This window comes from Mus pahari, chromosome 5, assembly GCF_900095145.1.
Source record: "Mus pahari chromosome 5, PAHARI_EIJ_v1.1, whole genome shotgun sequence".
Lineage (NCBI taxonomy): Eukaryota > Metazoa > Chordata > Mammalia > Rodentia > Muridae > Mus > Mus pahari.
Window position 1 is genome coordinate 158,708,762 of NC_034594.1, and position 10,838 is coordinate 158,719,599.

At 44.9% G+C, this 10,838-nt stretch overlaps 1 protein-coding gene across 1 annotated transcript in view; it reads right to left on the reverse strand.

Annotated features, from left to right (window-relative positions):
- Positions 1–1,765: 1,765 nt before the first annotated feature.
- Rrp15 (ribosomal RNA processing 15 homolog) overlaps positions 1,766–10,838 on the reverse strand; it is a 21,127-nt gene continuing 12,054 nt past the window's right edge. Inside the window, exon 5 of the mRNA XM_021198661.1 lies at positions 1,766–2,220. Coding sequence (XP_021054320.1) covers positions 2,080–2,220 — 141 coding nt within the window. The 3' untranslated portion in view covers positions 1,766–2,079. The remainder of the gene's footprint in view (positions 2,221–10,838) is intronic.

Consider the following 10,838-nt stretch of genomic DNA (forward strand, 5'->3'; position numbering starts at 1 on the left):
CACACACGCACGCATGTACATGCTGTCTCACAACTACCTGTAACGCTAGCCCTGAGATCTGACTCCTTTGGCCTTCAAGAACAATACATTCATGCCCACATATTTAAGAGAGACATACACATACAAACAAAAATAAACAAAATTTTAAAAACAACAGCCGTGGGGCTGGAAAGCCGGCTCAGCAGTTAAGAGCACTGGAGTTCTTTCAGAGCTGATTCCATTGCTAGCGCCCCACACGGAGGCTCACAGATTCTCTAACAGGCATCCGACGCCCTCTTCTGGCCTCCACAGGTACTGAATGGCCACGGTGCATACACAGAGGCAGGCAAAACAGCAGTACACATTTTTCTTTTACACATTAGCAATGTAACGTAGAGCTGTTACCTTTAGATAGCGACGAGAGGGGAAGTGAGGCTGAAGCTCCTCTGTTCTGTATACAATCTGATGTAGACTCAGACTTAGCATCCTGGATGGTAGAGGGATTTTTAATGGATTGAGCTATCCATAGGCTAAAGGTGACAGGGGTAGGCTATTCACTACACCCATCTCCCGCACACTTAGTGGCTTGGCTGGGTGTGGCGGTGCACACCTGTTTGGGAAGCTGCAACAAGATGATGGAGATTTCCAAGACTACCCTGGTATCTCACAAGTCTGACTCAAGAATTAGACAGACATGCTCCTCAGAGTCCCCCTCACACATACCGGTTCTGTTTCAGTATTTTACAACCAAGGCACAGAGACTAAAACCTACAAGACATGTCCACATGACAAGAGGCACTGTGGTCCATGGGCAACTCAGTTTTATGATGGAGTAAAATCCCTGCTGAAAGAAGAAATCTGTGACCATTCCCTTCCTTTTGCATGCTTTGAAAACTGGGCTCAACTTCCTGAAGTTAACTGAAGGGCTAGAAAAGTCAGCTCTCCTTCCAGGACCTGTTCATCACAGACAGCCGTGCACAACCTTTTGTTATCCACACATGAGCTTCAGAAAACCGCAAAGGTGGGGTCTGACCCAAACGATTAGCAGAAGACAATGAGGAACCAAGCTTTGTAGGCAGTACAACTTCCCCCTAATTAGCCGTGTGCTGCGTTAACCTCTGTTAAGCAATGTCCGATTACTTAGCATTCCTGGATCACTACGGAGGAAAGCTTATTCACGGTTATTTAAAGTGACAAAACCACCAGCCACACAATTTAATGTGACACTGAGGTTCCCAAGTTAGATGAAGACACACACACACACACACACACACACACACACACACACACCACACACCTTACAGCTTTCCTATAATAAGCGTTCAGCGTTACGGTAAGTCCTTCACCCTGACAGCAAACTCCAGCCAGGGCCCCTGTAGTCATGGAACATTTGTAGCCTTTGATTTGGCCTGAAAACATAAAACCTCCTGCTCCAGCCCAGGGGGCAGGGTTGGGCGTCAATGTAGAGCAGATTCAAGTGTGTGCCATGGGTGGTAACAGGGCTCCCTTCGTGGAAAGACGGAGAGAGACAGGTCCTTCTCAAGAGAACGAATGCGTCACACCGAGTACCTACTTCCCTTACAAACTTGGTAACTAGAGCCAAGTCTCACAGAAATAGTGGACGGATATCACACAGCTTCATTGGCGTTTCTAGAACTAAAATAAAAAAGATTGCAATTTGAAATTTTATGTGCCTTTTTCTTAAAGGCTTAACCACACAAACCAAAGACACCAATCACCCACCGTCCGTGACAGATGCATGGATCTGAGTAGGGAAGCAGAGAGCTCATATCAAGTTCATTTTAATTATAAATGGGACCGCACTCAGAAACCCTGATGTATGGTCGGTATGTGTCCACAGCAAAGGATCCTAGAAAAATGCACATCTTACTGCTCAAGAAAAAAAATATTTCTTTGTACAAATATTTTAGAAAAACAGATTAAATTTCTGTAAGAATTAAAAATACAGCTTTAATACAGTCTGCACCTGAGGAAGCCTAGAGCACAGGTTCTCAGGAAGCCCTAGCATTTGGCAGATGGCCATCTGCAGGCTCCCAACCGTCGGGCCGTTTCAGCAGAGCTGGGTGCTCCCGTCTGCCCTCAGAGGCTGGCCGCCCCTGCCCTGCCGTCAGCAGGCTCCTCGCCCTCGCTCTCCTTGTCCCAGTCCTTCATGCTGGCTCCCATCATGAAATCATCTCGCAGAATCTTCCACCCTGGGCTCTCTTCTGATTTCACTTCAGTCTAAGAAAAATTACAGAACCAAAACATTCACAAATCAATTTAACCATAAAGAAAATTTTAAAATTAAACACTTCAAAACAAACTTTTCAATATGTACTTTGAAATGAGATAAAACCAAAATAATATAAAATTGAGTTTATATTCTGTGCTCATGTATATACAAATACAAAATAAAGAAAAAATTTCAATTTTACCAATGAAACATGAAAGCAAAATAATTTAGAGTTGGGGAAAATACAGATTTAGCATCAGTTTAAAAATACCTGGACAACATTAATTAACCTTTGGTGATACCTTCTTAGAAAATCCTTGGCAGTGACTTTAATGAAGCCTAAAGTTTAACCCCAACCGCACTAAAGCGAGACGCTAACTGGTGCTGCGTATCAGTTTGAGATAGTACCTCACCCAGATTCTGTAGAAACACGAACAAACAAGGTCTCACTGCCTGACACAGTCACGGAATTGGGAACTAATAAAACCCCAAAACAACAAACTCAGTAGACAATTCATCCCTGGCAGCCACAGGGCTGATTAGTATAAGACCTGGAGCTAAGGATGCATGCCTTCCTTTGTGGTACAACACCACCACCGTGTGGCAGTAGTGAGTACTGCAACACTGATGTGACCAAAACCAAGTCCTGTTCTCACAACTGCAGGTAGTCTGCAAATCTATCCATCTATGAAGCAAGCATTTTTTTTAAAGACATCAAAACAAGCTAATTACATAGCTCTGCTAAGTCTTGTCTATTTTTTAGTAAGCTATTTATATATATTAAGGGGAAACGTGGATCGCTTCTACCTTTGTGGGATGAAAACTAAAACACAACATGTACCCAGTACAGCCAGGAGCCAGGGAAGCAGATAACTGAATAGACTGGGAACTGACTTAGTAGCTCAAGTGTAGACCCCGGCTGCAGTGGAACCAGCCCTGGGACTAGAACACTTGTACGGTGAGAACACAGCAGTGTCATGCTTGTCAGGTGAGTGGCCGGGCCCTGCTCCCCACTGACGGCTGGACTCTCCAGCCAACTCTCTCGAGCGGGAGCTCTGCAGCTGGTCCCGGTTTCCTGACTCAACACTATTGCTCTTGATGGCACTCAGGACCAACAACTGCAGCAGGCCGGCCAACTTAACTGCTCAAAGCTTTTGATTAGAATAGTAATTTGAAATAGGGTCTCATACTGCAAACCATGTCAGACTACGACTCATTACTGTATGTTGCCCAAGCTGGACTTCAACGCACAGCAATTCTGCCTTAGCCTCCTGAGTGCTGGGATTATAAAAATGAGCCGTCATGACCTGGTTTCAATTCAGGTTTTTTTTGGTTTGGGTTTTAAATTTACCAACAATACAATTTAGAATTATAAAATGCAGTGGAAAAAGATTGCTCAGTCTTTGAGAATCAGGAACAATAAATAGATTGGTACTCCAGATAGTCTGAGGGCTTTTGAAATTATGACAGTTTAAGCATACTTCATAGTCTGTAATTTGAATAGCTAAAATTCTTGTTTAAATAAAATTCAGCAAGTCTGGCTATAGGACTAGGCAAGAAACTCTCAGACTGGAATTCAGGTTCACTTTGGGTTTAAAGCAGCCATGAGATACCAAGGATGGCCAAGCTGGCGTGAAGCCGAAGCGCATGCTGAGGAGAAGGGAGGGAGGTGAGAAGGTAAAACTGAGACAATCACACAGGAAAAGAGACAGACGACAGAAGACAGCATGAGGCAGAGCTCGTCCAGGAGGCTCCTTAGCTGCAGTGCAAAGAGAGAAGCTCGGCAGAGGAGATCATCTGTGGCTCAGAACCCAGTGCTCACACACATCCTGCTGAAGGGTAAGGACAGAGGCGAGAATGCATCTCCACCACATCAGCCTTTCTCAGAAGGAAGGCTACAGGGGCAGACACCACAGCAGGGCAGCATCGAGACAGCCAAGGGAGAAGACAGGAAGTTCCAAAACAACTTCATGTCATGCCATACAGGAGTGACTTCACAGGGCAGAAGCAGGCAGAAGATCCCATCACCAAGCCACCAACCTTCCTGCCAGCACTGACAAGACCAGTAAGAGTGATGGAGACCGATACGAGAACCAGGACACTCGGGCGCCAGCTAATATGGGAGCAACTTTGGGTGGCATAGCAATGCATTTAAAAGCAGAATGGTCACAGGGACACCCTGAGGGCGATGGATCCCCTCAGAGGAGAACAGGGGCTCTATAAAGAACACCTCAGTAGGAATATAGGAAAGTGTGGAGACCCTGGCTTAAATGCTGCTCAGTGGGCAAAGAGCACCAAAACTCCAGCTTTGTCCTAAAATAAGTGAGTCTGAGATGAAATGTGACTTCCAAGACTACATGAACGTATAGAGACCTTACAAGGCAGGACAGCAAAGCAAGACAAACAAAAACAGAAAAGCATGCCTGTGCTGTCCCAGATTCCCTGTAAGTTTATCTCAAGAGCATCTGGCCAGGGTCCCCGCTGGTCCTATTACTTACGTTTTATCATGATGACCCTGCCTGCCTGCCTGTTGTGTCTCTGAGCGCCTGCCAGGTGGGAATGTCACTCCATCTGAGAAAAGGAAACCAAGGCTCAGGACATGAAGCCTTTCTTTGTTCAAGCACCCATGAGCACGTCAGCCTGAAGCACAGGCCAAGACGCTTCCAAAGTTCACATCTCTAACACATGTTGCTTACTACCTGTTATCTCCCATCAGCAACAAAGAACAACTAACACTCAAATGCACAGAAAAGGCCTGAATGTGTTTAAGATTTGGTGGGAGGGTGTACATTGTCTCCTGTATTCCATGCCGGCTTCAAACTTAACTGTGAGACATGACTGGGCCTGGCCTTCTGATCTATCTTCCTGCTTCCACCACTGCCTGTGGATTACAGGCAGGAACTGCAGCACCACACATGGTTCACACCGTGCTAAGCCCCGGCCTTTGAGCTGGTCAAGTACCCTGCAGACTAAACTACATCCCTCAGACCTAACCTCCGTGAATTCCTAAACTGAGCAAACGACACTGCTCTCCTGCAAGTCAATCTACTGTATTGCTTCATAGCAATCTGACCACCGAGCATACTGCTTAGAGCATCCGCAATGAAGGTAAACCAGATAATTACAAGTTAACACAAAACAACACCAGGCACAGGGACATTAGAGGTCTAACCTACAGCCTTGCACCTTCTGTCCAGACCATGTCAGGCCGTGATGTGAGGCTGTACTGATTAGATGGCCTACAGCAACTTCTCTAACCCTTCATGCTTATACTAACTGAAAAGGAAAACGAAGTAGGGTCGGTCAAATGGCTCAGTACTAACCATGCAAGCAAGAAGACCTGAGTCCCAGTGCCTGTGGAAAAGAACTGGGGACGGCAGCATTCACCTATGGTCTTAGTGCTGTGAGGGGAAGACAAGAGGACCCAGCTGTCTGCTATAGAGGAAAGCATTCCTCATCCACCTCTAGCCTATGCACGCATGATCTGTGCACAAAGCAGCAAATAACACTGCATGATGCTTGGTGTCCCCAGTGGCCTGCTCTAAGACAGATATTCAATCAAGATCACGTAGATGCAATCGGTGTGCATTTTGAAGATGAAGACCGCTCTTAGAGTGCTGACCATTTAAGTTCAGACACACTGATGTCTAAGGGATGCTAAGGAAGAAGACCTGAAGTTATTAATTCAACAGCAAATAATTAAACAGTTTGCTCTCACTCCATTTTGAAGGAAGAAAAGTCAAACCCTAGAAGAATGGCCACATCTTAGGTTTAGCAGTGATCAAAGAGTTTATCTCAATTGATTCGTCTAATAACACTGAGTTTTACTTTAATTTTAACTAAACAAAACAGTTTTAGTGTTGGCTGATTTCATCTAAATATCAATAGCCAACTATTTTCAACTACTGTTGTGGAAGGAACAACAGTGGCTGTTAATCATGCAGGGTATCCCACCACCTCGCTGGTCAGAAGAGCTGAAGCAGCCCCTCAGGAACGCACAAAGATACTAAAGATGGAGACTTTAGGACATGCAGAGCAACACAGTGCCAGTTCTCCCTGGTCCTCAAAGAGCCCCCACCAAGTCCTCACGGTGATTCCCTTTCACATTTCCACAGTCTGGCTGTAATTTGTCTATTTTTGTATGGTAAGAGTCTAGGCACTAAGTTCACTGGGACTTTGTTTTTGTTAATTCCATGTACAGTTTTCAAATTTTTGTGATGGGCATGGTGACACTGCCCATGCTCCCAACACCTGGGAAGCTAAAACAATAAGATCATGAACACAGCCCGCCTGAGCTATAAAGGAAGAGTCCATCTCAAACAAGCAAACGAACATTTGTCATTTCCAGTCGTAGGGTAATTTTGTAAGACCAAGAACTAGCCCAGCATGACAAAAAAAAAAAAAAAAAAAAAAAAAAACCCCAAAAGAGGGGGGGGGGGGGGGGGGGGGGGGGGGGGGGGGGGGGGGGGAGAGAGAGAGAGAGAGAGAGAGAGAGAGAGAGAGAGATCCAGTTACTGAAATGAAGCCTCCTTTATAATGTAAGCACATGTTAAATGTAGCCCTGTCTAAGAAAACCCAATTCTCCCTTTCCACAGCTGTTCCTCCTGCAGCCAGGCTCCCCTGATCCCTGTTGAATCCACTGAATTCTAACTGCGTGACCTCCTTCCTCTCTGCTCTACTCAATGCCAGTCCTTACTCAAGTCTGTTGTGTGGTGGCCTCTATGCCAAATCACCGTTCATGTATCTAGTTCCACAAACGAGTTTAAGCAATGCTCACACAGCACTGCCACTCCTCACCATCAGTGACCGCCTGTTCAAGCTGTTGCTAAGTTAATGTTCACTAACTAACTGAAAGCCGAGCAAAGTGTCTGGTGAGCATGCTCTACATGTGTGCACACCAATGTAGGTGTCTCAAAACCTGAGACACACCCTGCCAGTCAATCACTTAAAGCACATCCCTGTTTGATTACACAACCTCAAAGGAAAACCCAGATTTATAACTAAATCAGCAGACTGTGAATTCGTCTGGGAAATAAGAAGCTGATCCAATGTGTAAGGAGACAAGTTTGCTGAAAAGTCTTAATGAGTGAACCTGTTTGAAAAGACTCTTTTGCAAAGCTGAATCCAAATAAAGAATATGGATATAATCCACTATACATTAAATTCAACAAAAGACTTAAAAATATACAGAATGTTCCAATCGGAGCTCCTTGGAGTATATAATTTTAGGGGTAAGAGAGTGAAAGCAAAGGTTCAAGCTGAATATCTTGTCCCAGAATATAAAGTCCTACAATAAAATCTAGGGCCATGCCTACAGGGCACAGAGACCAGGTCACAGGTATTCCTACTGCCTCAAAGCGGGAAGACAGTTGTCTGCAAACATTAAATGACTAAAGAGTCCTGCATCTGCAACATTTGTTCACAGGGATGGAAGTGACTGGACAATTCTGCTATCCAGAGGGTGGTGCCTCAAAGGGAGAGACACCGATTCCCAACGTCAGCACATCCCCAAATGCTAGCTCGTCATCTGGACTGAGAGGAAGCAGGTAAGCTCTGGGGCCACTCCTGTCTCATGCAGGTATCAGTAACCGTGCTGAAGTACAAAGGCAGTGAACCAAACTTGCCCCTTCCCCAGTATGCATCGCAACCCACACCCTGCCTGCTAGGAAGGAGGCACAGAGCTTCATCAAAGGAAAGCGATTATGACCCCACTGACTAGGGAAACCTACGTCACTACACTACATGGCACCTTCTGACCACATACACACCTCAGGTGCTAGAGTAGAGGATCCGAGGATCACACCTCAGAGTTAACTGTGCCAGACAAGTATGACACACAGGTCATGAGCATCTTAGTTCCTACTTTCTGGTTTAAAAAGACACCATAATTTGTTAAAAAAAAATAAAATAAAATAAAAAATGGGTAAATGAAAACCATGCATTCATTATTAATTCTTCAAAACTTCCTTGTTTCTTTAAGAAGTCAGTAATGGGCTTTCGTTTTGTTTTGTTTCAGTTGTTTTACTGGTCTAGAATAAATGACAAGATAAAACAAAATACAATATGTTAACCTTGACTGGATTTTGGTATTCAAACATATAAAAAAAAAATCTTCTGGATTTTATGGTACATGAATTACATCGCAAACCACTCTTTTTTAAAGAGAATTTTTGGTGTACACTTAGCTACAGCCTTCAGTTATTAACAAACAGAATTTAAATGGGGAGAAAGATAGGCAGACAAAACATTAACAAAACAAAGAAGGGTTAATAACTTACAGACCCACTGAGAGAGGCAGGCATCCCTATTATTAGGTAAATTTTCCTCCTATTTACGAGTTTCCATAAAGAACTGTGTGAAACGTTAGTCTACAAGTTGAACTTGATGCACAATGCTTAAATTAAAAAAAAAAATACACTTGCTTTCTAGAAAATCTTAATTTCTTGCAGAAGCAATCCTAACAGGTAAATTTACAAAGAACTTTCTATAAGAGTTTTATTTTCTTCTACATCAAAAGCTGGGGATGAGAGAGCTAGGAAAAAGTCAGGCTGCAGCCGCCACCACACCTTTCCAGTTTGTCTCTGGGTAACAACATTCAAGTCTCAATTCTGCTTTATCAGAGCGAGAGGGGCCCAGGAAGCTCTCTGCTCTGATTCCCATGATTTCAAGCCCTCAGGTCCAGGCAGGCAGCAGGCACTGAGAGCTGCAGCCTGGACTCAGAGCTGCATGCTGCATTTGAATGAGAGAAACACATCCCAAGACACTTCATTCTGCCTGACTCGATACGCAGCTGTCTTGAACCAAGACTTACCAGAGATTCAGTGGCCTCACTGAGACACCCAGATCCCATCAGCTCCTGCTGCAAGCAGCCTTACCACATATGGAGTTTCGAACAGGAATGGCCCCATAGACTCATGTGTTTGAATGCCTGGCCCATGGAGGTGGCACTATTAGGAGGTGTGGCCTTGAGAGTAGGTGTGGCCTTGTTGGAGGAAGTGTGTCACTGAGGGGGCAGGTTTTAAGGTCTCCTATGCTCAAGCTCCACCCACGGTGGAAGACAATCTCCTTCTGCTACCTTCCAACCAAGATGTAGAACTCTCAGCTCCTATTCTAACACCATCCCATGTCTGCCTGGATACTGCCATGTTTCCCACCATGATAATGAACTGAACCTCTGAAACTGTAAGCCAGCCCCAATTAAATGTTGTCCTTTTTAAGAGTTGTGCCACAGTCATGGTATCTGTTCACAGCAATGAAACCCTAGGACACCCCCCCACACACACATACACACTCATACACACACACACACACACACACACACACACACACACACACACCTCTCCCCCAGGCTGCAGCCTTACAGATCCCTATAACTAGAAAACACTTCCCTGCATGCCCCAGTTTTGACTTGTTCTGTCGACTAACTTATTACTGATTACAACTGGGACCACACACTGCCTCCCAAAGTAAAACTGTCAGTAGTGAGTCTCCCTACTGTAAATCCGTTATTTATACTTCTTCTCATCATATCCGAGTAAAAGGTAAGATACTCCAACTTTCCATCTCCCTCCACAATCTGGTTCTTTCCTGGTTAGCAACACCTACCCCATTCAATCCACAAGGCTTGATTTCAGGGCATCTATAATCCAAGGCCTAAGAAAGAAGCCACAGTGATGATTCCAGGGAATTATGAGGAAACAGTTTAGGCAAATCCAGATTCAACCAGAGACCTAGACTCAAAAAGTAGGAAGGCAGGCGTGCAGGCAGACACCCAAAGCCGACACCACCACCCTCCCCAATACACAGGCAACATTCTCAATATGAAATGGAGCACGCATAACAGAATGAGCAGCTAAGTATACACAGGACAAGTGAGCGGTCTGAGCTGAGGCTGCTGCTCCTGAGAAGAGCACATGAAGTGCCTGCCTTCCCTCTGACCTTTCAGGACCCCTGCTCCAAGAACTGCGCTGCACCTAGTGACTCAGCTGTAAAGCGCTGCTTAGCACCTTTACGAATCCTTTAGCAGTCTTGTAATAACTGCTTCCTAAAACGACCTTTGGAGCAGCTGAGCTGTTTCTCCTGAGAAAGCTAAGATACAACTTCTAAGTGCTTTCCTGATAACAGTGACTGTGCAATAAACTAAGAAGTAACCCCATGTGCATGAATGCTGGCATGTCCACACACCCAGCAGTTTACACAGTGATCTCTAGCAAAGCACCAAGGACATTTTTTCACAGAAACAGAAGGTCCCACTCAACTCGGTAGCCGCAAACGACTCTGAAAGCCAAAGCATCACAGTACTGGACTCAAACACACCCCAAAGTGACAGTATCAAACACCCCAAAGTGACAGTATCAAACACGCCCCAAAGTGACAGTATCAAACACCCCAAAGTGACAGTGTCAAACACACCCCAAAGTGACAGTATCAAACACCCCAACGTGACAGTATCAAACACACCCCAACGTGACAGTATCAAACACCTCAAAGTGACAGTATCAAACACACCCCAAAGTGACAGTATCAAACACCCCAAAGTGACAGTATCAAACACCCCAAAGTAACAGTATCAAACACCCCAACGTGACAGTATCAAACACCCCAATGTGACAGTATCAAACACACC